Here is a 21,785-nt window from a genome sequence, read left to right on the forward strand (position 1 = left end):
GCTGGGACTTCCTTTCTGCCCAGGCTCCACTTCTGCCCATCCACTCTCTCTTCCCCCAGATCTGCCCCTGTTTTGCACAGAGGAAGATCCTCAGGCATGAGTGCCCCAAGATCCAGAAGTTTGGTCTGCTGGGGAAGCTGGTGGGGCAGCTCACCCTCTCCTGCACCTGCAAGGACAAGGAGACCTCCTGCGAGGCTGCAGAAGCTCTCTATGAACTGCACATCTTCGTCCTGCAGCAGACAAGTAAGAGAAGCTGTGTTGGGATGGGCTGCCCCAGGACATTGCAGCCAGGGCTCACTCTCCTTGGAGAGAGGGAGAAAGCCTGATGCAGCCTGAACAGCCATTGCCCCTGGCCCCTGCCCACAGCAGTCCTGGGCCCTCCCTGGCTATCTGCTCCCCAGACCTGTCCGGGTGCTCTCTTGCTTTGCCAGTGACTTTTCTGTCCAACCATCTCAGGCTGCACCTCCCACCCCGCACTCCCTTTCTGAGCACCCCACTTTTGCTGCTTCCCAGGCAAGGTGGAGTGGATGGATTACAGTGGGCAGCTGCAGCCTCTGGTGGGCTCACAGAAGCAGTCTTGGATGTTCTTCAGGGAGTATCGTGCCAGGAGACTCTTCTCGGTAAGCAGTGCCCCCGGCTCCTGGCCAGGGTGCCAGTGTGGCTGAAGGGACACCTGAGGTGTGGGGCTGAAGAGGGCTCTCGCTGCTCCTCAGCAAGGGGCTAGGCAAAGGCCCCCAGCGAGCTCCTGTTTCCCTCAGGACCCTGAGCCCTGCCATCGGTCTCCTCCCCAGCACAGCAAGGCTCTGCATCTCCCTCTCGCTGCACAGCTGAGATACTCTGAGAGACAGGCTGTAGGTGACAATTCTTCTCTCCTTCACCCCACAGATGTTCACAGAATGCCTCCAGCCCTCCGGCCGGGCAGAGATCATCCTCATGGCCATCGCGGCCATGGAGCCCACAAGCGGCTACAATGTCAGCGTGGCTGCCCACATGGTCAGCAGCCTTGTGGTGGACTCTTCCTTCCTGCCAGGAACGGTGAGTAGCCCATGGGTGGCATGGCTGCTTCCCCAGGGGACCACTCCTTGCCCTGCTCTGCTCCTGGCCGGCACTGACACCGGCTCGAGCCTGCATACTGCAATGGCAACAGAAGCAGCTCCCAGTGGGAGCTGTGGGAACAGCCATGCTCACCCTGCTGGCGTCTCCACTCCCACCCCTGTCTCCCCTCCAGGTGAGGAAGATTGTGAGTGCCATCTACAGAAAGCTGCCTTCCATCAAGGCACTGGTAGCCCTCAAGAGCCTGGACAGAGCCCTGCTGGCGCTGATGGACCAAGACCCCAGAGCGGTGGTGGCCACTCTCTTGCACTTCTCACAAAGGAGCAGCAGGTATGGGCCTCAGCAGCCTTTGGGGCTTCTCTCCCACTGGCAGTGGGGCCCCGAGACCATCCTGAGGGACTTCGGCCTGGCCACCCTTCACGGTGTCCCTGCTGACAGAGCCCTGTGTCCCTTCAGGGCTGCCAGCACTATGTGGAACGTGGTGCTCTCCAAGCCCCAGACCAGGGAGAAGGTGCTGCAGGAGCTGGTCAGAGTGATGATGGACAGGTCGCAGCGCAAGACCTGCATCGAGACCGACCCACGCCTCTTCTGCATGGCTGTGAGTTGCTGCGTGCGGCCTTGCTGACCTTCCAGGGCTGCTCTCAGCTGTCCAGGCCCCCTAACTGCCCTCCCCTGCCCACCCCAGGCCCTGACCTCCCCCGGGCTGCAGCAATATCCTCTTGTCTGGGTGTTTTCTGCAGGCCATCAAGATCGTAGGCAAGATTGTCCTGCAGCCCGCCTGCCAGCAGGAGGTGAAGGCAATTTTCCCCCAGCTTTTCCTGGCACTGCTTTTCCAAGTGTCATTCACCACTGAGCTGATGCCTGCGGAGGTGCTGATGTGGTGGGACAACCAACAGGAGCAGTGCACTCCTATCAGGTGCTCCATCCCTGTCCTCTCAGCCCTGACAGCCACTCCCAGCCAGTCCAGGGGGCCAGGTGGGAGCTAAGCGTTTCTCCTTGTGCAGGTCTGCCGTGCAGTCCATGAGAGTGCTGCTCTGCAGCATGGGCTTGGAGAGCCAGGTGCTGGCCATCCAGGAACAGGGGGGCTGGGACGCCCTGCTCAGAGCCAAGACCCACCTCATGGGAGTGCGCATCGTGGCCAGGTCAGAGCCTCTTCTCCCCGCTCCTGGGGGACCGGGCAGCCCACGCTGCCATCCCCTGCCTTGAGGCTGATGGCAGGGCAATGCCCATTGCTCAGAGTGGTGCTGCAGGCTGGAGATGTCCAGACTGGTGCACATCCCAAAGAGATCTACCTGCCCAATCTCCTCCTTTCCTCTGCCAGGGAGATGATGGAGATGCCAACGCTCCTGCGCTCCACCTTCTTCTGCCAGCTGGCAGAGATCCTCAGCGGGAAGGACCCGAGCTGTGAGATGATTGCCATGGTCTTCTTCATTGAGGTGAGCCTGATGGCATTGGTTGCAAGCTGCATCTGACACAGCTCTCCCAGACCCAGTGCTGTGGGGCATGGGGGCTCTGTGCAGTTCCTGCAGTCTCCATCTGGACTTGGTCTTGCCCTTGGTGTCCTTGGCCTGAGCTGACGCTTGGAGCCAGCAGGGCACCTTGCCACAGCTGCCACTCTGTGTGTTTCAGACAGTGGAGTGCTCTGACTGTGAGGAGGAGCTGCAACGTGCCCTGAAAATCCTGGCCATGTATCTGCAGAGCCAGTGCCTGGGGATGCCCAGCCTGGTGCTCAGAGCCATCCTCAGGCTCACCCAGAGGCCCGACACAGTGAGTAGGGGTCAGGCGGGACAGCAGCCCCGAGCCGAGCGGTGGCAGCCACAGGGCTAGCAAGGAGCGGGCCTTGCTGCTCCTCCTCCTCCTCCTCCGTGCCCTGCTCCTGCATTGGCCGCCCTGGTGAGCCAGGTCTGGCGGGGCCTTGCCCTCCATAACCCGCGCTGTCTGCCAAGCACTACGTGCAGAGGGTTTGTGCCCCTGCCACGGGTCGCTGCTTCACTGAAGGAGGTGGCATGTCTCACACAGGCAAGGAAAACCCTCGTCCTGCTGCCACTCGTCCTGGAGCGGCTGCGGGATGACGACGGCGCCAGCAGCGCCGCAGCCCTGCCCGTGCTCGCCGCCATGCTGCGGCTGCTTGAGGGGAGGAGGCTCAACCTCGCCGCCCTGGAGCTGGCTGACAAGCTCTGGCCCCTCTTTGGCAACGTAAGTCTGAGGAGAGCCCTGTGCCCCCTCACCGGGCACTTCCATTCGTGTCTCCCACCACAGCTCCTGTGCTCTGCCCCACAGCCCCCACACCCTAGTGCTGCCCTCAGCTGCATCCCAAACGCCCCACATGGACTCAGCCCACTTTGGCGTCAGGGACGCTGGTGGCAGGCCAGCAGCACCTCCCTCCCTTTTGCAGCAGGGCTGCCTGTGGCTGCTTTGGGGATGTCCAGCTCTGTGCCAGCCCCTTCCTCCCCATCAGACTGGGCCTGAGATCCTCCTCCCCTCCTCCCCCAGGAGTCGGACACTGTGCGGGAGCTCTCCATCCGTCTCTTCCGAGATGCGATGAGGCTCGTGGCGCGCCAAGGGAAGGAAAAGATGAAGAAGGTGGTGTGCAACAGCCTGCTGCCACTGCTCTTCCACCTGCACGACGAGAGCAAGAGTGTGGCCCAGGTGGGATTCCCAACCCAGCTGCTCCTTTAGCCAGGGCAGTCCTGACACTGGACCCTTCAAACGCGTGTCACCGTGAGGTCTAGCTTGCTGCATCTGCAGCACCGGGCAGAGTCCCCTCTCCTTGCCCCCTGCTTCATTTGTCCTCCCTCTGCCTCCCTTCACACAGCCCCTGGCATGGGTCCTTGAAGCCCCAGGAACTGAGCTGTGGATCTAAGGGAGCCTGGGGACACCAGGGCCAAAATGTTAAAGCCCTAACTGGCTTCCAGTCAGAGAGAGTTGCTGCCCTTTTCTTCCTCTGGGGTGCTGAACTTGGTGGCAGCATCAGTCCCCAGCCGGTGCATCTTCCCCAGATGGCCCAGGACAGGCGGCTCTGAGCCCTGCCAAGAGAGGGGGCACCGGGTCCTGTGCCCCTGCTAATGGTGGTGGCATCTCTGCTGCTCTCCAGGCCTCCCAGGAAGCTCTCCGCAGCGCTGGCCACTTCCTGAACTGGAGGAGGCTGGCACAGCTGGCTGGGACTCAGCAGGCATGGAGCATCCGCGAGCGCTTGGTAAGCACAGTCCCAAAGACCCTGGGATCTTCCCTGGGCAAGCCCTGCCACCAGCACGGCATCCGCATTCCTGAGGAGTCCTCTGCTCCTTCTCAACCCCAGTGCCACCTGGCAGGCAGCTGGGCTGGGGAAACTGACCTGACTGTCGGGGCAGCTCTGTGCAAACCCTGCACCCTACTCCTGTCTGCAGCTGTCCAAGAACAGGAGCAGGGCCAAGGACTACCTGCACCAGAGCCAGAGCTACCTGCGGAACCCTCAGGAGGCCCTGCGGCTGGAGGCTGTGAGGTTCATTGGTGAGCCACAATCCCCAGGGTCCCTCCCCCCTCTCCCAGCATCCCTGTGTTCTGCCACAGACCCTCTGGGGCACCCCTTCACCCCCTCCCAGCCCTGCCTGCACAGTTGGGGCTGGCAGCAATCTCATCCATCCCTCCCCGGTGCTGCCCTCGGGGGTCAGCCCTCCCCAGGGAGCTGTGTGGCTCTATGGGCTGGCTGGTGGGGTCCCCAGTGGACCACGGGGTCCCTGACAGGCAGGGGGGTCCCTGACCTGTTTTGTCCCCTCAGGCCTCATCGGAAGACTGATGGATGAACGGGAGGACATGGAGCATGTCAGAGAGGGTGAGTGAGGGCGGTGGGGATGAGGAAGCGCCCTGGCACAGAGATCCGCTCTAGCCGGGCTAAGGGAGGGTCAGCTCCCATCTGGCCTCTGCGGGGAGCGTGTGTTTCTGGAGGGGGCTATTCTTGACCAGAAGCCTCCAGCCCAGCCACCTGTCCCCTGGCTCCCTCTTGGCCCAGGGAATCCTGGGCTGCAACGTGCAGTTCCTGGTGGGGACACAGGGTTGCCACCACACCTCTGACGCTTTGCTCCCACAGTCCTTGAAGATGCGAGGAGAGATGACAGCCCCCTGGTCTCCTCCCTGCTGACTCAGACCATCCTTATCCTTGGACAAAGAAGGGTGACACGGACATCCTAGTTAGAATGTGCTGCAGAGGGCATGGAGAATGCAAAACGTGGTGCCTAGCAAGTTCGGAAGCCCAAAAGCTGCTTTCCAGGAGACTCTTCTCGGTAAGCAGTGAGTTGCTGCGTGAGGCCTTGCTGACCTTCCAGGGCTGCTCTCAGCTGTCCAGGCCCCCTACTGCCCACCCCAGGCCCTGACCTCCCCCGGGCTGCAGCAATATCCTCTTGTCTGGGTGTTTTCTGCAGGCCATCAAGATCGTAGGCAAGATCGTCCTGCAGCCCGCCTGCCAGCAGGAGGTGAAGGCAATTTTCCCCCAGCTTTTCCTGGCACTGCTTTTCCAAGTGTCATTCACCGTGGAGCTGATGCTATTCGAGGTGCTGATGTGGTGGGACAAACAACAGAAGCAGTTCACTCCTAACAGGTGCTCCATCCCTGTCCTGGCCCTGCTGGAGACTGAGCTTGGACCCCACAATGTCCGCAGGTCCCTTGGCCAGCCGGAGGCTCTGTGGTGGGTATCACCCTTCCTGCCATGGGGCTTGGCACCCCTGAGTGCTGGGTGGGGGTAACGTGGCCTCTGCCAGCCCTGCAAGAGCTTGCTGGCTTGAAAGAACCTGCCCTGCTCCACCCTGTCTCATCTTGCTGTGCTTCCTAGTGGCTGCTGCAGGAGGAGCCCATTGACTGCCTGGACACCGCGGTGCGGCAGCAAGCCATGCTGGCCATGGCCACCATGAGGTACTTGCCACAGGCCCCAGCCTGTCCTCCCCCCAGTTCCAGGTGGCCCTCACAGCACCCCTAGGGTTCACACCCAGGGTCTGGCCCCTCCTTGCTGAGTCTGAAGAGCATCTCTCTGTCCCTGCAGTAGAGCCAGGCTGCTTCAGCAAGACAAGTACAGCATCCTGCAGGCCTGCTTCAAGAGCGTCTTCAGCCTGCCTCCACAGCACAGCCGGGGCTCTGCGGCTTTCCTCTACTCCAAGGTGTGCCATGGGGGGAAACATGGGGACCTCCTCTGCCCCAAGGCCCCTTTCTGGACACCACGGAGCCACGGCTGACCCCCCCAGCCTTCCAGGGCTGTCCTCAAGACTTTTTACCCCTTGCAGACCCTGTCTGCGATGGACAGCATGTTGCAGGCACTGGTCTGCAGCGCTGGCACCCTTGGCGGCGTGGAGCTGCAGAACATCTTGAAGGTCAGGCCTTGGGACAGGGGCCCCACAGGGAGTGACCACTGGCTTGAATGGTGTGGGTCTCCCCCTCCCAGTAGCACTTGGTACACGGCTGGGGGCAGGGGGCCACAGGCCATATCCCAGAGCCCTCAAGCGAGGGAGGGAGTCACCCCGTAAGTCTTGGGGTCCCTTTGGTGGGGGCAGAGAGACATATTTTGAAGGGAACTGGAAGGCAACAGAGGCAGCAGCAGGAGCAGGATGGGATGATCTGCCTGCTGGAGCCAGTTGCTGCAAAGAGCAAGGACACGAGCACCATGCCAGCCACTGCCCCTCAGCAAGTCTGGTCATGCCATTATGTGCCATGCCACCTTCCTGGCACCCCAGAAGCTTTTCTCTTCCCAGGTGCTGCTGCCCTACACCTGTTCCCAGCTGCCAGAGGTGCAGAAGAGAGCCATGGCACAGATCGCTAGGCTGCTCAACTTCATCAACAACTCCTCAGGGCTGGAGGTACTGAGTTCCTGCTCTGGGCATCCCCCGTGCCCTAGCCCTGTGCCTCTGAGCTCCAGGACACTCAAGGGAAGCTGGGCACACAGGCAGCAGCTGTTTGGGGGCTGGGGCCTTGTCCCTGCCCCTGTCCTGTCATGTTCTCTCCCAGGGCATGGCAGGGCAGAGCAGGACTGCCCCAGGCACAGGCAGAAGCCTGGCTCTGGCAGCCCTGACGTGCTCTGGGCTGCTGCCCCGCTGCTCTGGGACTAGCTGGGACTTCCTTTCTGCCCAGGCTCCACTTCTGCCCATCCTCTCTCTCTTCCCCCAGATCTGCCCCTGTTTTGCTCAGAGGAAGATCCTCAGGCATGAGTGCCCCAAGATCCAGAAGTTTGGTCTGCTGGGGAAGCTGGTGGGGCAGCTCACCCTCTCCTGCACCTGCAAGGACAAGGAGACCTCCTGCGAGGCTGCAGAAGCTCTCTATGAACTGCACATCTTCGTCCTGCAGCAGACAAGTAAGAGAAGCTGTGTTGGGATGGGCTGCCCCAGGACATTGCAGCCAGGGCTCACTCTCCTTGGAGAGAGGGAGAAAGCCTGATGCAGCCTCAACAGCCATTGCCCCTGGCCCCTGCCCACAGCAGTCCTGGGCCCTCCCTGGCTATCTGCTCCCCAGACCTGTCCGGGTGCTCTCTTGCTTTGCCAGTGACTTTTCTGTCCAACCATCTCAGGCTGCACCTCCCACCCCGCACTCCCTTTCTGAGCACCCCACTTTTGCTGCTTCCCAGGCAAGGTGGAGTGGATGGATTACAGTGGGCAGCTGCAGCCTCTGGTGGGCTCACAGAAGCAGTCTTGGATGTTCTTCAGGGAGTATCGTGCCAGGAGACTCTTCTCGGTAAGCAGTGCCCCCGGCTCCTGGCCAGGGTGCCAGTGTGGCTGAAGGGACACCTGAGGTGTGGGGCTGAAGAGGGCTCTCGCTGCTCCTCAGCAAGGGGCTAGGCAAAGGCCCCCAGCGAGCTCCTGTTTCCCTCAGGACCCTGAGCCCTGCCATGAAGATGGTGGTGAGAAGAAAGAGAAGAAGGAAGAGGACACTTCTGAAGCCTTCAGATCCACTTTGGAAGCCCTGAAAACCGCTTTCTGGCAGAATTTCCCAACCCCCCCACCCCCATCATAGAATAAATTTGTTTTAAGAGACCTTGAAGTTCCTGCAGTCTAACCATTGTCTAACTCTACCAAGTCTGCTGCTAAACCTCAGCACCTCATTGTTGCATCTTTGAAACACCTCCGGGCATGGGAATTCAACCACCTCCCTGAGGAGCCAGTTTCAGCCTTTGGTAACTGTTCTGGTGATGAGATGTCTTCTAATATCCGATCTAAACCTCCCTTGGCACAACTTGAGGCCATTTCCTCTTGTCCTGTCACTTGTTAACTGTGGAGAAGAGACCAACCCCCACCTCACTACAACCTCCTCTTTTCAGGGAGTTGTAGAGAACCCTCAGCCTCCTTTCCTCCAGACTGAACACCCCCCATTCCCTCAGCCACTCCTCGTAAGAACTTTCTCCAGACCCTTCATCAGCTTGATTGGTCCATTTAAATGAAAGAGTGATTGCCCATTGGAATGGGCTGCCCAGGGAGGTGGTGGAGTCGCCATCACTGGAGGTTTTTAGGAGAAGACTTGATGGGGTGCTTGGTGCCGTGGGTTAGTTGTTTGGGCGGTGTTGGATTGGTTGATGGGTTGGACGCGATGATCTTGAAGGTCTCTTCCAACCTGGTTTATTCTATGTATTCTATGTATGTATTTTTGCACCTGCTCCAGAGGAGAAAGTTCTTCCCAGAGAGAGTTGTTAGGCATTGGAATGTGCTGCCCAGGGAGGTGGTGGAGTTGCCATCCCTGGAGGTGTTCAAGAGGGCATTGGATGTGGCACTTGGTGCCGTGGTTTACTCATGAGGTCTGTGGTGACGGGTTGGACTTGGTGATCTTTGAGGTCTCTTCCAACCCTGGTGATTCTGTGATTCTGTGTGAGTCTGTCATTCTTGTGGTGAGGGCCTCAAAACTGAACTGTGTACTCCAGGCAGTGATGGAAAGTTTAAACGGAAAAGGAATTGATATTCCACAAAGAAACTACAAAGCATAGTGGTAGAGATATCCCAAAGCACACAGAATTCCCTTGCACCACACCCCAAAAGTCTCAGGCTTCCCTTCTCCCCACCCGAGGGTGCACCCAAAACCCCCAGGCCTCTTTCTTCCTCCCCCACTGCTAGGCCAGTCTCAGGCTGGCCAGGCCTGAGCCTGCCCCCCCGCTTCTTATACTGGCATTAGGCCTAAGCAGGCCTAGAGGCCTGAGGTGCTCCCCTCCCATTGCCCGGCAGGGAGCAGAGAGGGAAGGAAGAGCAAGAGGATGACTTTGCAGATGGAGTTGTAGGGTGCAGAATCGCGGGGTAGAAAGATGCAGCTTCCTCTGTCCACCTACTGGCCTGGACACCCGGGACACTGGAGGTGTAACTTAGGTGGCGGCCCAGGAAGCACCCAGCCTGAACTGCCACACCAGTGATGAGTCCCAGGGGATGACGACTTCCCTGCTTCTGCTTGTCACACTGTTGCCCATGCAGGCCAGGATGCTGTTGGTTGTCTTGGCCACCTGGGCTGCCTCATATTCAGGTGCTTTTGACCCAACACCCTCAGTGCTTTCTCTGTAGGGCAGCTTTCCAGCCACCATTCCCCGTGCCTGGGGTGGTGTTGTGATCCAAGTGCAGGACCCAGCCCTTGGCCTAGCTTAGTATCGTACATCTGGCCTTGGCCCATTGACCCAGCCTGTCCAGGTCCCTTTGCAGAGCCTTCCTCAAGCAGAACAAGACTCCCTCCCAGCCTCTCCTTCCACTTCTACACCATCATCCCCTATAACTTTGCCCAGGCACAAACAACCCCCCACGCCAACTCCCTTGTCCTGCTGCATGCCAAGAAGGTGACACCCCTCTGCAAGAGGGCATCTGTGGGGCAGGGAGGTGCTGGCAGGAGGCCACACTTGTCCTGCTCCCCCTGGCACGGTGCCCCTTGCGCCACAGTGCCCCATGATAGTGTGAGAAACACCCTACTCACAAATAACAGAAAGGAAGACAAAGTCTTTGAATCAGAACTACAAAGTATGTATAGTAAGCCAAAACCCAGACCAACAACCAAATCAGCTGACTCAGGTGTGTCTGGAGAGAGAGGCACATAAACCCCGGGGGTTCCCTGTATAGGGGGCAGCCAGGACAGCAGCCCCGAGCAGAGCAGTGGCAGCCACAGGGCTCGCAAGGAGTGGGCGTTGCTCCTCCTCCTCCTCCTCCTCCTCCGTGCCCTGCTCCTTGCCACAGCTGCCACTCTGTGTGTTTCAGACAGTGGAGTGCTCTGACTGTGAGGAGGAGCTGCAACGTGCCCTGAAAATCCTGGCCATGTCTCTGCAGAGCCAGTGCCTGGGGATGCCCAGCCTGGTGCTCAGAGCCATCCTCAGGCTCACCCAGAGGCCCGACACAGTGAGTAGGGGTCAGGCGGGACAGCAGCCCCGAGCCGAGCGGTGGCAGCCACAGGGCTAGCAAGGAGCGGGCCTTGCTGCTCCTCCTCCTCCTCCTCCTCCGTGCCCTGCTCCTGCATTGGCCGCCCTGGTGAGCCAGGTCTGGCGGGGCCTTGCCCTCCATAACCCGCGCTGTCTGCCAAGCACTACGTGCAGAGGGTTTGTGCCCCTGCCACGGGTCGCTGCTTCACTGAAGGAGGTGGCATGTCTCACACAGGCAAGGAAAACCCTCGTCCTGCTGCCACTCGTCCTGGAGCGGCTGCGGGATGACGACGGCGCCAGCAGCGCCGCAGCCCTGCCCGTGCTCGCCGCCATGCTGCGGCTGCTTGAGGGGAGGAGGCTCAACCTCGCCGCCCTGGAGCTGGCTGACAAGCTCTGGCCCCTCTTTGGCAACGTAAGTCTGAGGAGAGCCCTGTGCCCCCTCACCGGGCACTTCCATTCGTGTCTCCCACCACAGCTCCTGTGCTCTGCCCCACAGCCCCCACACCCTAGTGCTGCCCTCAGCTGCATCCCAAACGCCCCACATGGACTCAGCCCACTTTGGCGTCAGGGACGCTGGTGGCAGGCCAGCAGCACCTCCCTCCCTTTTGCAGCAGGGCTGCCTGTGGCTGCTTTGGGGATGTCCAGCTCTGTGCCAGCCCCTTCCTCCCCATCAGACTGGGCCTGAGATCCTCCTCCCCTCCTCCCCCAGGAGTCGGACACTGTGCGGGAGCTCTCCATCCGTCTCTTCCGAGATGCGATGAGGCTCGTGGCGCGCCAAGGGAAGGAAAAGATGAAGAAGGTGGTGTGCAACAGCCTGCTGCCACTGCTCTTCCACCTGCACGACGAGAGCAAGAGTGTGGCCCAGGTGGGATTCCCAACCCAGCTGCTCCTTTAGCCAGGGCAGTCCTGACACTGGACCCTTCAAACGCGTGTCACCGTGAGGTCTAGCTTGCTGCATCTGTAGCACCGGGCAGAGTCCTCTCTCCTTGCCCCCTGCTTCATTTGTCCTCCCTCTGCCTCCCTTCACACAGCCCCTGGCATGGGTCCTTGAAGCCCCAGGAACTGAGCTGTGGATCTAAGGGAGCCTGGGGCCACCAGGGCCAAAAATATTAAAGCCCTAATTGGCTTCCAGTTAGAGAGAGTTGCTTCCCTTTTCTTCCTCTGGGGTGCTGAACTTGGTGGCAGCATCAGTCCCCAACCGGTGCATCTTCCCCAGATGGCCCAGGACAGGCGGCTCTGAGCCCTGCCAAGAGAGGGGGCACCGGGTCCTGTGCCCCTGCTAATGGTGGTGGCATCTCTGCTGCTCTCCAGGCCTCCCAGGAAGCTCTCCGCAGCGCTGGCCACTTCCTGAACTGGAGGAGGCTGGCACAGCTGGCTGGGACTCAGCAGGCATGGAGCATCCGCGAGCGCTTGGTAAGCACAGTCCCAAAGACCCTGGGATCTTCCCTGGGCAAGCCCTGCCACCAGCACGGCATCCGCATTCCTGAGGAGTCCTCTGCTCCTTCTCAACCCCAGTGCCACCTGGCAGGCAGCTGGGCTGGGGAAACTGACCTGACTGTCGGGGCAGCTCTGTGCAAACCCTGCACCCTACTCCTGTCTGCAGCTGTCCAAGAACAGGAGCAGGGCCAAGGACTACCTGCACCAGAGCCAGAGCTACCTGCGGAACCCTCAGGAGGCCCTGCGGCTGGAGGCTGTGAGGTTCATTGGTGAGCCACAATCCCCAGGGTCCCTCCCCCCTCTCCCAGCATCCCTGTGTTCTGCCACAGACCCTCTGGGGCACCCCTTCACCCCCTCCCAGCCCTGCCTGCACAGTTGGGGCTGGCAGCAATCTCATCCATCCCTCCCCGGTGCTGCCCTCGGGGGTCAGCCCTCCCCAGGGAGCTGTGTGGCTCTATGGGCTGGCTGGTGGGGTCCCCAGTGGACTACGGGGTCCCTGACAGGCAGGGGGGTCCCTGACCTGTTTTGTCCCCTCAGGCCTCATCGGAAGACTGATGGATGAACGGCAGGACATGGAGCATGTCAGAGAGGGTGAGTGAGGGCGGTGGGGATGAGGAAGCGCCCTGGCACAGAGATCCGCCCTAGCCGGGCTAAGGGAGGGTCAGCTCCCATCTGGCCTCTGCGGGGAGCCTGTGTTTCTGGAGGGGGCTATTCTTGACCAGAAGCCTCCAGCCCAGCCACCTGTCCCCTGGCTCCCTCTTGACCCAGGGAATCCTGGGCTGCAACGTGCAGTTCCTGGTGGGGACACAGGGTTGTCACCTCAACTCTGATGATATGCTCCCACAGTCCTTGAAGATGCGAGGAGAGATGACAGCCCCCTGGTCTCCTCCCTGCTGACTCAGACCATCCTTATCCTTGGACAAAGAAGGGTGACACGGACATCCTAGTTAGAATGTGCTGCAGAGGGCATGGAGAATGCAAAACGTGGTGCCTAGCAAGGGCTTTGCTAAGCAGTCACATGATGGAGATGACAAGAAACAGAAGCAGGAAGAGGAGGGTGATGCCTTCAGATCCAGTTCAGAAGCCCAAAAGCTGCTTTCAAGGAGAAACGTGCCAGGAGACTCTTCTCGGTAAGCAGTGCCCACGGCTCCTGGCCAGGGTGTCAGTGTGGCTGAAGGGACACCTGAGGTGTGGGGCTGAACAGGGCTCTCGCTGCTCCTCAGCAAGGGGCTAGGCAAAGGCCCCCAACGAGCTCCTGTTTCCCTCAGGACCCTGAGCCCTGCCATCGGTCTCCTCCCCAGCACAGCAAGGCTCTGCATCTCCCTCTCGCTGCACAGCTGAGATACTCTGAGAGACAGGCTGTAGGTGACAGTTCTTCTCTCCTTCACCCCACAGATGTTCACAGAATGCCTCCAGCCCTCCAGCCGGGCAGAGATCATCCTCATGGCCATCGCGGCCATGGAGCCCACAAGCGGCTACAATGTCAGCGTGGCTGCCCACATGGTCAGCAGCCTTGAGGTGGCTGCTGCTCGCCTGGGAAGCGAGTCTGTCGCCTTGCACAAACTGGCCCGAAAGGATGTTCCCACTGTCCTTCCAGGCCTCCCAGGTGCCAAAGAGAAAAGAGCCTGAACACTCAAAGTTTCAAGACAAAAGCGGGGTCTCTTTAGAGCATCCCCAGGACAGGCATTCCCGAGCCCGTCCCTCCCAGGCAGCTGCTACCCAGGCACGGCCAAGGACGGGGTCTTGGGACACCCCAACCATAACCGGGGAGCCCAAACCAATCAGCACACAGCCAGGGGCTCGACCAATCGGCACGCAGCCAGGGGCCCCAAGCCAATCAGCACGCAGCCAGGGGCCCGGGCCAGCCCCGGCGGTTGACCGTAACCTGGGCAACCGACAGACTCAGTCGTTGAGCCCTGTGGCTGCAGCTGAGTGCGAGGAGCGCTGTTCCTATCGCTGTGTACTTTGGAGTCCCGTTGGCTTTCTGTGTCATCCAGCCCTGCCTGCACAGTCTCCGGGAGGACGGTGTTAGGACAGGCTAGTAGTGAGGAGTCTCTTGAGGGAGACACCTCTGCCCGCTGCCCCTGGCAGTGGGCGCCCTGCCTAGTGCAGGGTCCCTTTCACCCCTTCGCTCCCTCCCTCCTTCTCTCCCTGCCTTCCTCTCCCTCTGTCTCTCTCGCAGGATGGCAGAGAGACCCCCCGGCACTCCCCGGCAGGCCTGGGTGGAGAAGGATGAAGCCATCCTAACTCCCACCTCTGCAACACAGCCCAGCGAGGTGTGTGAGTTGCAGCCTCTGCAGGCAGGTGAGTGTGTGGGTGCTGCAGGCAGGGGCTGCCCAGCCTGTCCTCATGGCCGGGCACACCAGGATCCCCTTCCCGTGCCACCCTTGTCCCTGGGGTGCACAGGGGACGCCGGTGCCCCGGCCATCAGCAAGGGCTGAGGAACACCCCCAGGAGCTAGTCAGAGGGCTTGGCTCTGGTCCTCACCTGGCCCCCACCCCTGCCTTTTCTCTCCTGGCCAGATCCATCCTGCTCCACTTGGGCTATGCCAAGGGAGGATGAGAGCACCCTGAAAGCCATCCTAGGCTTCATCAGGTGTAGACCAGAGGTATTGTGGCCACTTCTGCAAGGCTGTGCCCATGTCTCCTGGCCAGTCTTTCTGCCCCTGTCCTGAGCTCAAAGGTGCCAGGGCTGTGCTGAGCACCCCCACTGGCTGTCTCTCCCTACTGACACTGCCTGTCTTCCTGTCCCTCGCTGGCTGGCAGCATCTGGACCAGAAGCTGATCTTTCTGGACTCTCTCCGCACCTTCTGTGTGGACCCCACACTGCAAGGAGTGTTGCACTTCTTCCAGGAGGAGGTGATCATGACCATTCAGGTAAGGGGCCAGTCAGGCTAAAGCAGGGGCAGAGGCCTCGGGCTAGGAGAGGGCTCAGCTGGACAGCAGTGTGTGGAAGAGAGATGATCCAGATCTTCAACCTTGGAGGTGCTCCAATGCCACCTAGGTGGCCCAGCTGGAGACTGAGCTTGGACCCCGCAATGTCCGCAGGCCCCCTGGCCAGCCGGTGGCTCTGTGGTTGGTATCACCCTTCCTGCCATGGGGCTTGGCACCCCTGAGTGCTGGGTGGGGGTAACGTGGCCTCTGCCAGCCCTGCCAGAGCTTGCTGGCTTGAAAGAACCTGCCCTGCTCCACCCTGTCTCATCTTGCTGTGCTTCCTAGTGGCTGCTGCAGGAGGAGCCCATTGACTGCCTGGACACCGCGGTGCGGCAGCAAGCCATGCTGGCCACGGCCACCATGAGGTACGTGCCACAGGCCCCAGCCTGTCCTCCCCCCAGTTCCAGGTGGCCCTCACAGCACCCCTAGGGTTCACACCCAGGGTCTGGCCCCTCCTTGCTGAGTCTGAAGAGCATCTCTCTGTCCCTGCAGTAGAGCCAGGCTGCTTCAGCAAGACAAGTACAGCATCCTGCAGGCCTGCTTCAAGAGCGTCTTCAGCCTGCCTCCACAGCACAGCCGGGGCTCTGCGGCTTTCCTCTACTCCAAGGTGTGCCATGGGGGGAAACATGGGGACCTCCTCTGCCCCAAGGCCCCTTTCTGGACACCACGGAGCCACGGCTGACCCCCCCAGCCTTCCAGGGCTGTCCTCAAGACTTTTTACCCCTTGCAGACCCTGTCTGCGATGGACAGCATGTTGCAGGCACTGGTCTGCAGCGCTGGCACCCTTGGCGGCGTGGAGCTGCAGAACATCTTGAAGGTCAGGCCTTGGGACAGGGGCCCCACAGGGAGTGACCACTGGCTTGAATGGTGTGGGTCTCCCCCTCCCAGTAGCACTTGGTACACGGCTGGGGGCAGGGGGCCACAGGCCATATCCCAGAGCCCTCAAGCGAGGGAGGGAGTCACCCCGTAAGTCTTGGGCTCCCTTTGGTGGGGGCAGAGAGACATATTTTGAAGGGAACTGGAAGGCAACAGAGGCAGCAGCAGGAGCAGGATGGGATGATCTGCCTGCTGGAGCCAGTTGCTGCAAAGAGCAAGGACACGAGCACCATGCCAGCCACTGCCCCTCAGCAAGTCTGGTCATGCCATTATGTGCCATGCCACCTTCCTGGCACCCCAGAAGCTTTTCTCTTCCCAGGTGCTGCTGCCCTACACCTGTTCCCAGCTGCCAGAGGTGCAGAAGAGAGCCATGGCACAGATCGCTAGGCTGCTCAACTTCATCAACAACTCCTCAGGGCTGGAGGTACTGAGTTCCTGCTCTGGGCATCCCCCGTGCCCTAGCCCTGTGCCTCTGAGCTCCAGGACACTCAAGGGAAGCTGGGCACACAGGCAGCAGCTGTTTGGGGGCTAGGGCCTTGTCCCTGCCCCTGTCCTGTCATGTTCTCTCCCAGGGCATGGCAGGGCAGAGCAGGACTGCCCCAGGCACAGGCAGAAGCCTGGCTCTGGCAGCCCTGACCTGCTCTGGGCTGCTGCCCCGCAGCTCTGGGACTAGCTGGGACTTCCTTTCTGCCCAGGCTCCACTTCTGCCCATCCTCTCTCTCTTCCCCCAGATCTGCCCCTGTTTTGCTCAGAGGAAGATCCTCAGACATGAGTGCCCCAAGATCCAGAAGTTTGGTCTGCTGGGGAAGCTGGTGGGGCAGCTCACCCTCTCCTGCACCTGCAAGGACAAGGAGACCTCCTGCGAGGCTGCAGAAGCTCTCTATGAACTGCACATCTTCGTCCTGCAGCAGACAAGTAAGAGAAGCTGTGTTGGGATGGGCTGCCCCAGGACATTGCAGCCAGGGCTCACTCTCCTTGGAGAGAGGGAGAAAGCCTGATGCAGCCTCAACAGCCATTGCCCCTGGCCCCTGCCCACAGCAGTCCTGGGCCCTCCCTGGCTATCTGCTCCCCAGACCTGTCCGGGTGCTCTCTTGCTTTGCCAGTGACTTTTCTGTCCAACCATCTCAGGCTGCACCTCCCACCCTGCACTCCCTTTCTGAGCACCCCACTTTTGCTGCTTCCCAGGCAAGGTGGAGTGGATGGATTACAGTGGGCAGCTGCAGCCTCTGGTGGGCTCACAGAAGCAGTCTTGGATGTTCTTCAGGGAGTATCGTGCCAGGAGACTCTTCTCGGTAAGCAGTGCCCACGGCTCCTGGCCAGGGTGTCAGTGTGGCTGAAGGGACACCTGAGGTGTGGGGCTGAACAGGGCTCTCGCTGCTCCTCAGCAAGGGGCTAGGCAAAGGCCCCCAGCGAGCTCCTGTTTCCCTCAGGACCCTGAGCCCTGCCATCGGTCTCCTCCCCAGCACAGCAAGGCTCTGCATCTCCCTCTCGCTGCACAGCTGAGATACTCTGAGAGACAGGCTGTAGGTGACAATTCTTCTCTCCTTCACCCCACAGATGTTCACAGAATGCCTCCAGCCCTCCGGCCGGGCAGAGATCATCCTCATGGCCATCGCGGCCATGGAGCCCACAAGCGGCTACAATGTCAGCGTGGCTGCCCACATGGTCAGCAGTCTTGTGGTGGACTCTTCCTTCCTGCCAGGAACGGTGAGTAGCCCATGGGTGGCATGGCTGCTTCCCCAGGGGACCACTCCTTGCCCTGCTCTGCTCCTGGCCGGCACTGACACCGGCTCGAGCCTGCATACTGCAATGGCAACAGAAGCAGCTCCCAGTGGGAGCTGTGGGAACAGCCATGCTCACCCTGCTGGCGTCTCCACTCCCACCCCTGTCTCCCCTCCAGGTGAGGAAGATTGTGAGTGCCATCTACAGAAAGCTGCCTTCCATCAAGGCACTGGTAGCCCTCAAGAGCCTGGACAGAGCCCTGCTGGCGCTGATGGACCAAGACCCCAGAGCGGTGGTGGCCACTCTCTTGCACTTCTCACAAAGGAGCAGCAGGTATGGGCCTCAGCAGCCTTTGGGGCTTCTCTCCCACTGGCAGTGGGGCCCCGAGACCATCCTGAGGGACTTCGGCCTGGCCACCCTTCACGGTGTCCCTGCTGACAGAGCCCTGTGTCCCTTCAGGGCTGCCAGCACTATGTGGAACGTGGTGCTCTCCAAGCCCCAGACCAGGGAGAAGGTGCTGCAGGAGCTGGTCAGAGTGATGATGGACAGGTCGCAGCGCAAGACCTGCATCGAGACCGACCCACGCCTCTTCTGCATGGCTGTGAGTTGCTGCGTGCGGCCTTGCTGACCTTCCAGGGCTGCTCTCAGCTGTCCAGGCCCCCTAACTGCCCTCCCCTGCCCACCCCAGGCCCTGACCTCCCCCGGGCTGCAGCAATATCCTCTTGTCTGGGTGTTTTCTGCAGGCCATCAAGATCGTAGGCAAGATTGTCCTGCAGCCCGCCTGCCAGCAGGAGGTGAAGGCAATTTTCCCCCAGCTTTTCCTGGCACTGCTTTTCCAAGTGTCATTCACCACTGAGCTGATGCCTGCGGAGGTGCTGATGTGGTGGGACAACCAACAGGAGCAGTGCACTCCTATCAGGTGCTCCATCCCTGTCCTCTCAGCCCTGACAGCCACTCCCAGCCAGTCCAGGGGGCCAGGTGGGAGCTAAGCGTTTCTCCTTGTGCAGGTCTGCCGTGCAGTCCATGAGAGTGCTGCTCTGCAGCATGGGCTTGGAGAGCCAGGTGCTGGCCATCCAGGAACAGGGGGGCTGGGACGCCCTGCTCAGAGCCAAGACCCACCTCATGGGAGTGCGCATCGTGGCCAGGTCAGAGCCTCTTCTCCCCGCTCCTGGGGGACCGGGCAGCCCACGCTGCCATCCCCTGCCTTGAGGCTGATGGCAGGGCAATGCCCATTGCTCAGAGTGGTGCTGCAGGCTGGAGATGTCCAGACTGGTGCACATCCCAAAGAGATCTACCTGCCCAATCTCCTCCTTTCCTCTGCCAGGGAGATGATGGAGATGCCAACGCTCCTGCGCTCCACCTTCTTCTGCCAGCTGGCAGAGATCCTCAGCGGGAAGGACCCGAGCTGTGAGATGATTGCCATGGTCTTCTTCATTGAGGTGAGCCTGATGGCATTGGTTGCAAGCTGCATCTGACACAGCTCTCCCAGACCCAGTGCTGTGGGGCATGGGGGCTCTGTGCAGTTCCTGCAGTCTCCATCTGGACTTGGTCTTGCCCTTGGTGTCCTTGGCCTGAGCTGACGCTTGGAGCCAGCAGGGCACCTTGCCACAGCTGCCACTCTGTGTGTTTCAGACAGTGGAGTGCTCTGACTGTGAGGAGGAGCTGCAACGTGCCCTGAAAATCCTGGCCATGTATCTGCAGAGCCAGTGCCTGGGGATGCCCAGCCTGGTGCTCAGAGCCATCCTCAGGCTCACCCAGAGGCCCGACACAGTGAGTAGGGGTCAGGCGGGACAGCAGCCCCGAGCCGAGCGGTGGCAGCCACAGGGCTAGCAAGGAGCGGGCCTTGCAGCTCCTCCTCCTCCTCCTCCGTGCCCTGCTCCTGCATTGGCCGCCCTGGTGAGCCAGGTCTGGCGGGGCCTTGCCCTCCATAACCCGCGCTGTCTGCCAAGCACTACGTGCAGAGGGTTTGTGCCCCTGCCACGGGTCGCTGCTTCACTGAAGGAGGTGGCATGTCTCACACAGGCAAGGAAAACCCTCGTCCTGCTGCCACTCGTCCTGGAGCGGCTGCGGGATGACGACGGCGCCAGCAGCGCCGCAGCCCTGCCCGTGCTCGCCGCCATGCTGCGGCTGCTTGAGGGGAGGAGGCTCAACCTCGCCGCCCTGGAGCTGGCTGACAAGCTCTGGCCCCTCTTTGGCAACGTAAGTCTGAGGAGAGCCCTGTGCCCCCTCACCGGGCACTTCCATTCGTGTCTCCCACCACAGCTCCTGTGCTCTGCCCCACAGCCCCCACACCCTAGTGCTGCCCTCAGCTGCATCCCAAACGCCCCACATGGACTCAGCCCACTTTGGCGTCAGGGACGCTGGTGGCAGGCCAGCAGCACCTCCCTCCCTTTTGCAGCAGGGCTGCCTGTGGCTGCTTTGGGGATGTCCAGCTCTGTGCCAGCCCCTTCCTCCCCATCAGACTGGGCCTGAGATCCTCCTCCCCTCCTCCCCCAGGAGTCGGACACTGTGCGGGAGCTCTCCATCCGTCTCTTCCGAGATGCGATGAGGCTCGTGGCGCGCCAAGGGAAGGAAAAGATGAAGAAGGTGGTGTGCAACAGCCTGCTGCCACTGCTCTTCCACCTGCACGACGAGAGCAAGAGTGTGGCCCAGGTGGGATTCCCAACCCAGCTGCTCCTTTAGCCAGGGCAGTCCTGACACTGGACCCTTCAAACGCGTGTCACCATGAGGTCTAGCTTGCTGCATCTGTAGCACCGGGCAGAGTCCTCTCTCCTTGCCCCCTGCTTCATTTGTCCTCCCTCTGCCTCCCTTCACACAGCCCCTGGCATGGGTCCTTGAAGCCCCAGGAACTGAGCTGTGGATCTAAGGGAGCCTGGGGCCACCAGGGCCAAAAATATTAAAGCCCTAACTGGCTTCCAGTCAGAGAGAGTTGCTGCCCTTTTCTTCCTCTGGGGTGCTGAACTTGGTGGCAGCATCAGTCCCCAACCGGTGCATCTTCCCCAGATGGCCCAGGACAGGCGGCTCTGAGCCCTGCCAAGAGAGGGGGCACCGGGTCCTGTGCCCCTGCTAATGGTGGTGGCATCTCTGCTGCTCTCCAGGCCTCCCAGGAAGCTCTCCGCAGCGCTGGCCACTTCCTGAACTGGAGGAGGCTGGCACAGCTGGCTGGGACTCAGCAGGCATGGAGCATCCGCGAGCGCTTGGTAAGCACAGTCCCAAAGACCCTGGGATCTTCCCTGGGCAAGCCCTGCCACCAGCATGGCATCCGCATTCCTGAGGAGTCCTCTGCTCCTTCTCAACCCCAGTGCCACCTGGCAGGCAGCTGGGCTGGGGAAACTGACCTGACTGTCGGGGCAGCTCTGTGCAAACCCTGCACCCTACTCCTGTCTGCAGCTGTCCAAGAACAGGAGCAGGGCCAAGGACTACCTGCACCAGAGCCAGAGCTACCTGCGGAACCCTCAGGAGGCCCTGCGGCTGGAGGCTGTGAGGTTCATTGGTGAGCCACAATCCCCAGGGTCCCTCCCCCCTCTCCCAGCATCCCTGTGTTCTGCCACAGACCCTCTGGGGCACCCCTTCACCCCCTCCCAGCCCTGCCTGCACAGTTGGGGCTGGCAGCAATCTCATCCATCCCTCCCCGGTGCTGCCCTCGGGGGTCAGCCCTCCCCAGGGAGCTGTGTGGCTCTATGGGCTGGCTGGTGGGGTCCCCAGTGGACTACGGGGTCCCTGACAGGCAGGGGGGGTCCCTGACATGTTTTGTCCCCTCAGGCCTCATCGGAAGACTGATGGATGAACGGCAGGACATGGAGCATGTCAGAGAGGGTGAGTGAGGGCGGTGGGGATGAGGAAGCGCCCTGGCACAGAGATCCGCCCTAGCCGGGCTAAGGGAGGGTCAGCTCCCATCTGGCCTCTGCGGGGAGCGTGTGTTTCTGGAGGGGGCTATTCTTGACCAGAAGCCTCCAGCCCAGCCACCTGTCCCCTGGCTCCCTCTTGGCCCAGGGAATCCTGGGCTGCAACGTGCAGTTCCTGGTGGGGACACAGGGTTGCCACCACACCTCTGACGCTTTGCTCCCACAGTCCTTGAAGATGCGAGGACAGATGACAGCCCCCTGGTCTCCTCCCTGCTGACTCAGACCATCCTTATCCTTGGACAAAGAAGTTAGGAAGCCCAAAAGCTGCTTTCCAGGAGAAACGTGCCAGGAGACTCTTCTCGGTAAGCAGTGAGTTGCTGCGTGAGGCCTTGCTGACCTTCCAGGGCTGCTCTCAGCTGTCCAGGCCCCCTGCTGCCCTCCCCTGCCCACCCCAGGCCCTGACCTCCCCCGGGCTGCAGCAATATCCTCTTGTCTGGGTGTTTTCTGCAGGCCATCAAGATCGTAGGCAAGATCGTCCTGCAGCCCGCCTGCCAGCAGGAGGTGAAGGCAATTTTCCCCCACCTTGTCCTGGCA

The 21,785-nt window shown here is 61.0% G+C and overlaps 4 protein-coding genes and 2 long non-coding RNA genes across 6 annotated transcripts; all 6 read left to right on the forward strand.

Moving 5' to 3' along the window:
* Positions 1-1,837: 1,837 nt before the first annotated feature.
* Positions 1,838-6,067, forward strand: LOC128899449 (maestro heat-like repeat-containing protein family member 6). Its single transcript, XM_054178615.1, has 13 exons — positions 1,838-1,969; positions 2,058-2,195; positions 2,375-2,489; positions 2,683-2,820; positions 3,073-3,249; positions 3,547-3,702; positions 4,022-4,249; positions 4,440-4,542; positions 4,811-4,864; positions 5,120-5,202; positions 5,451-5,717; positions 5,858-5,937; positions 6,037-6,067. Exons 1-13 carry the CDS (start codon positions 1,911-1,913, stop codon positions 6,065-6,067), a joined length of 1,629 nt encoding a protein of 542 aa, XP_054034590.1. The 5' UTR covers positions 1,838-1,910.
* A 1-nt stretch (position 6,068) lies between these two features.
* LOC128898250 (uncharacterized) lies at positions 6,069-7,214 on the forward strand. Its single transcript, XR_008462789.1, has 4 exons — positions 6,069-6,179; positions 6,303-6,389; positions 6,768-6,872; positions 7,180-7,214. It is a non-coding gene; the product is annotated as an uncharacterized LOC128898250 (long non-coding RNA).
* Positions 7,215-7,216: 2 nt separating this feature from the next.
* Positions 7,217-12,414, forward strand: LOC128899459 (maestro heat-like repeat-containing protein family member 6). The gene is made up of 9 exons (XM_054178700.1): positions 7,217-7,243; positions 7,294-7,363; positions 7,634-7,740; positions 10,221-10,358; positions 10,614-10,790; positions 11,088-11,243; positions 11,564-11,791; positions 11,982-12,084; positions 12,353-12,414. The coding sequence occupies exons 1-9, from the start codon at positions 7,217-7,219 to the stop codon at positions 12,412-12,414; spliced, it is 1,068 nt and encodes a 355-aa protein (XP_054034675.1).
* Positions 12,415-14,145: 1,731 nt separating this feature from the next.
* LOC128899471 (maestro heat-like repeat-containing protein family member 7) lies at positions 14,146-16,961 on the forward strand. The gene is made up of 8 exons (XM_054178779.1): positions 14,146-14,423; positions 14,581-14,691; positions 15,034-15,113; positions 15,241-15,355; positions 15,479-15,565; positions 15,944-16,048; positions 16,356-16,539; positions 16,810-16,961. Exons 1-8 carry the CDS (start codon positions 14,361-14,363, stop codon positions 16,959-16,961), a joined length of 897 nt encoding a protein of 298 aa, XP_054034754.1. The 5' UTR covers positions 14,146-14,360.
* Positions 16,962-18,133: 1,172 nt separating this feature from the next.
* Positions 18,134-20,028, forward strand: LOC128899491 (maestro heat-like repeat-containing protein family member 6). Its single transcript, XM_054178876.1, has 6 exons — positions 18,134-18,265; positions 18,354-18,491; positions 18,671-18,785; positions 18,979-19,116; positions 19,369-19,545; positions 19,843-20,028. Exons 1-6 carry the CDS (start codon positions 18,207-18,209, stop codon positions 20,026-20,028), a joined length of 813 nt encoding a protein of 270 aa, XP_054034851.1. The 5' UTR covers positions 18,134-18,206.
* Positions 20,029-20,350: 322 nt separating this feature from the next.
* On the forward strand, positions 20,351-21,137 carry LOC128898286 (uncharacterized). The gene is made up of 3 exons (XR_008462794.1): positions 20,351-20,546; positions 20,737-20,839; positions 21,109-21,137. It is a non-coding gene; the product is annotated as an uncharacterized LOC128898286 (long non-coding RNA).
* Positions 21,138-21,785: the final 648 nt, after the last annotated feature.

Source organism: Dryobates pubescens, chromosome 1 (genome assembly GCF_014839835.1).
Source record: "Dryobates pubescens isolate bDryPub1 chromosome 1, bDryPub1.pri, whole genome shotgun sequence".
Lineage (NCBI taxonomy): Eukaryota > Metazoa > Chordata > Aves > Piciformes > Picidae > Dryobates > Dryobates pubescens.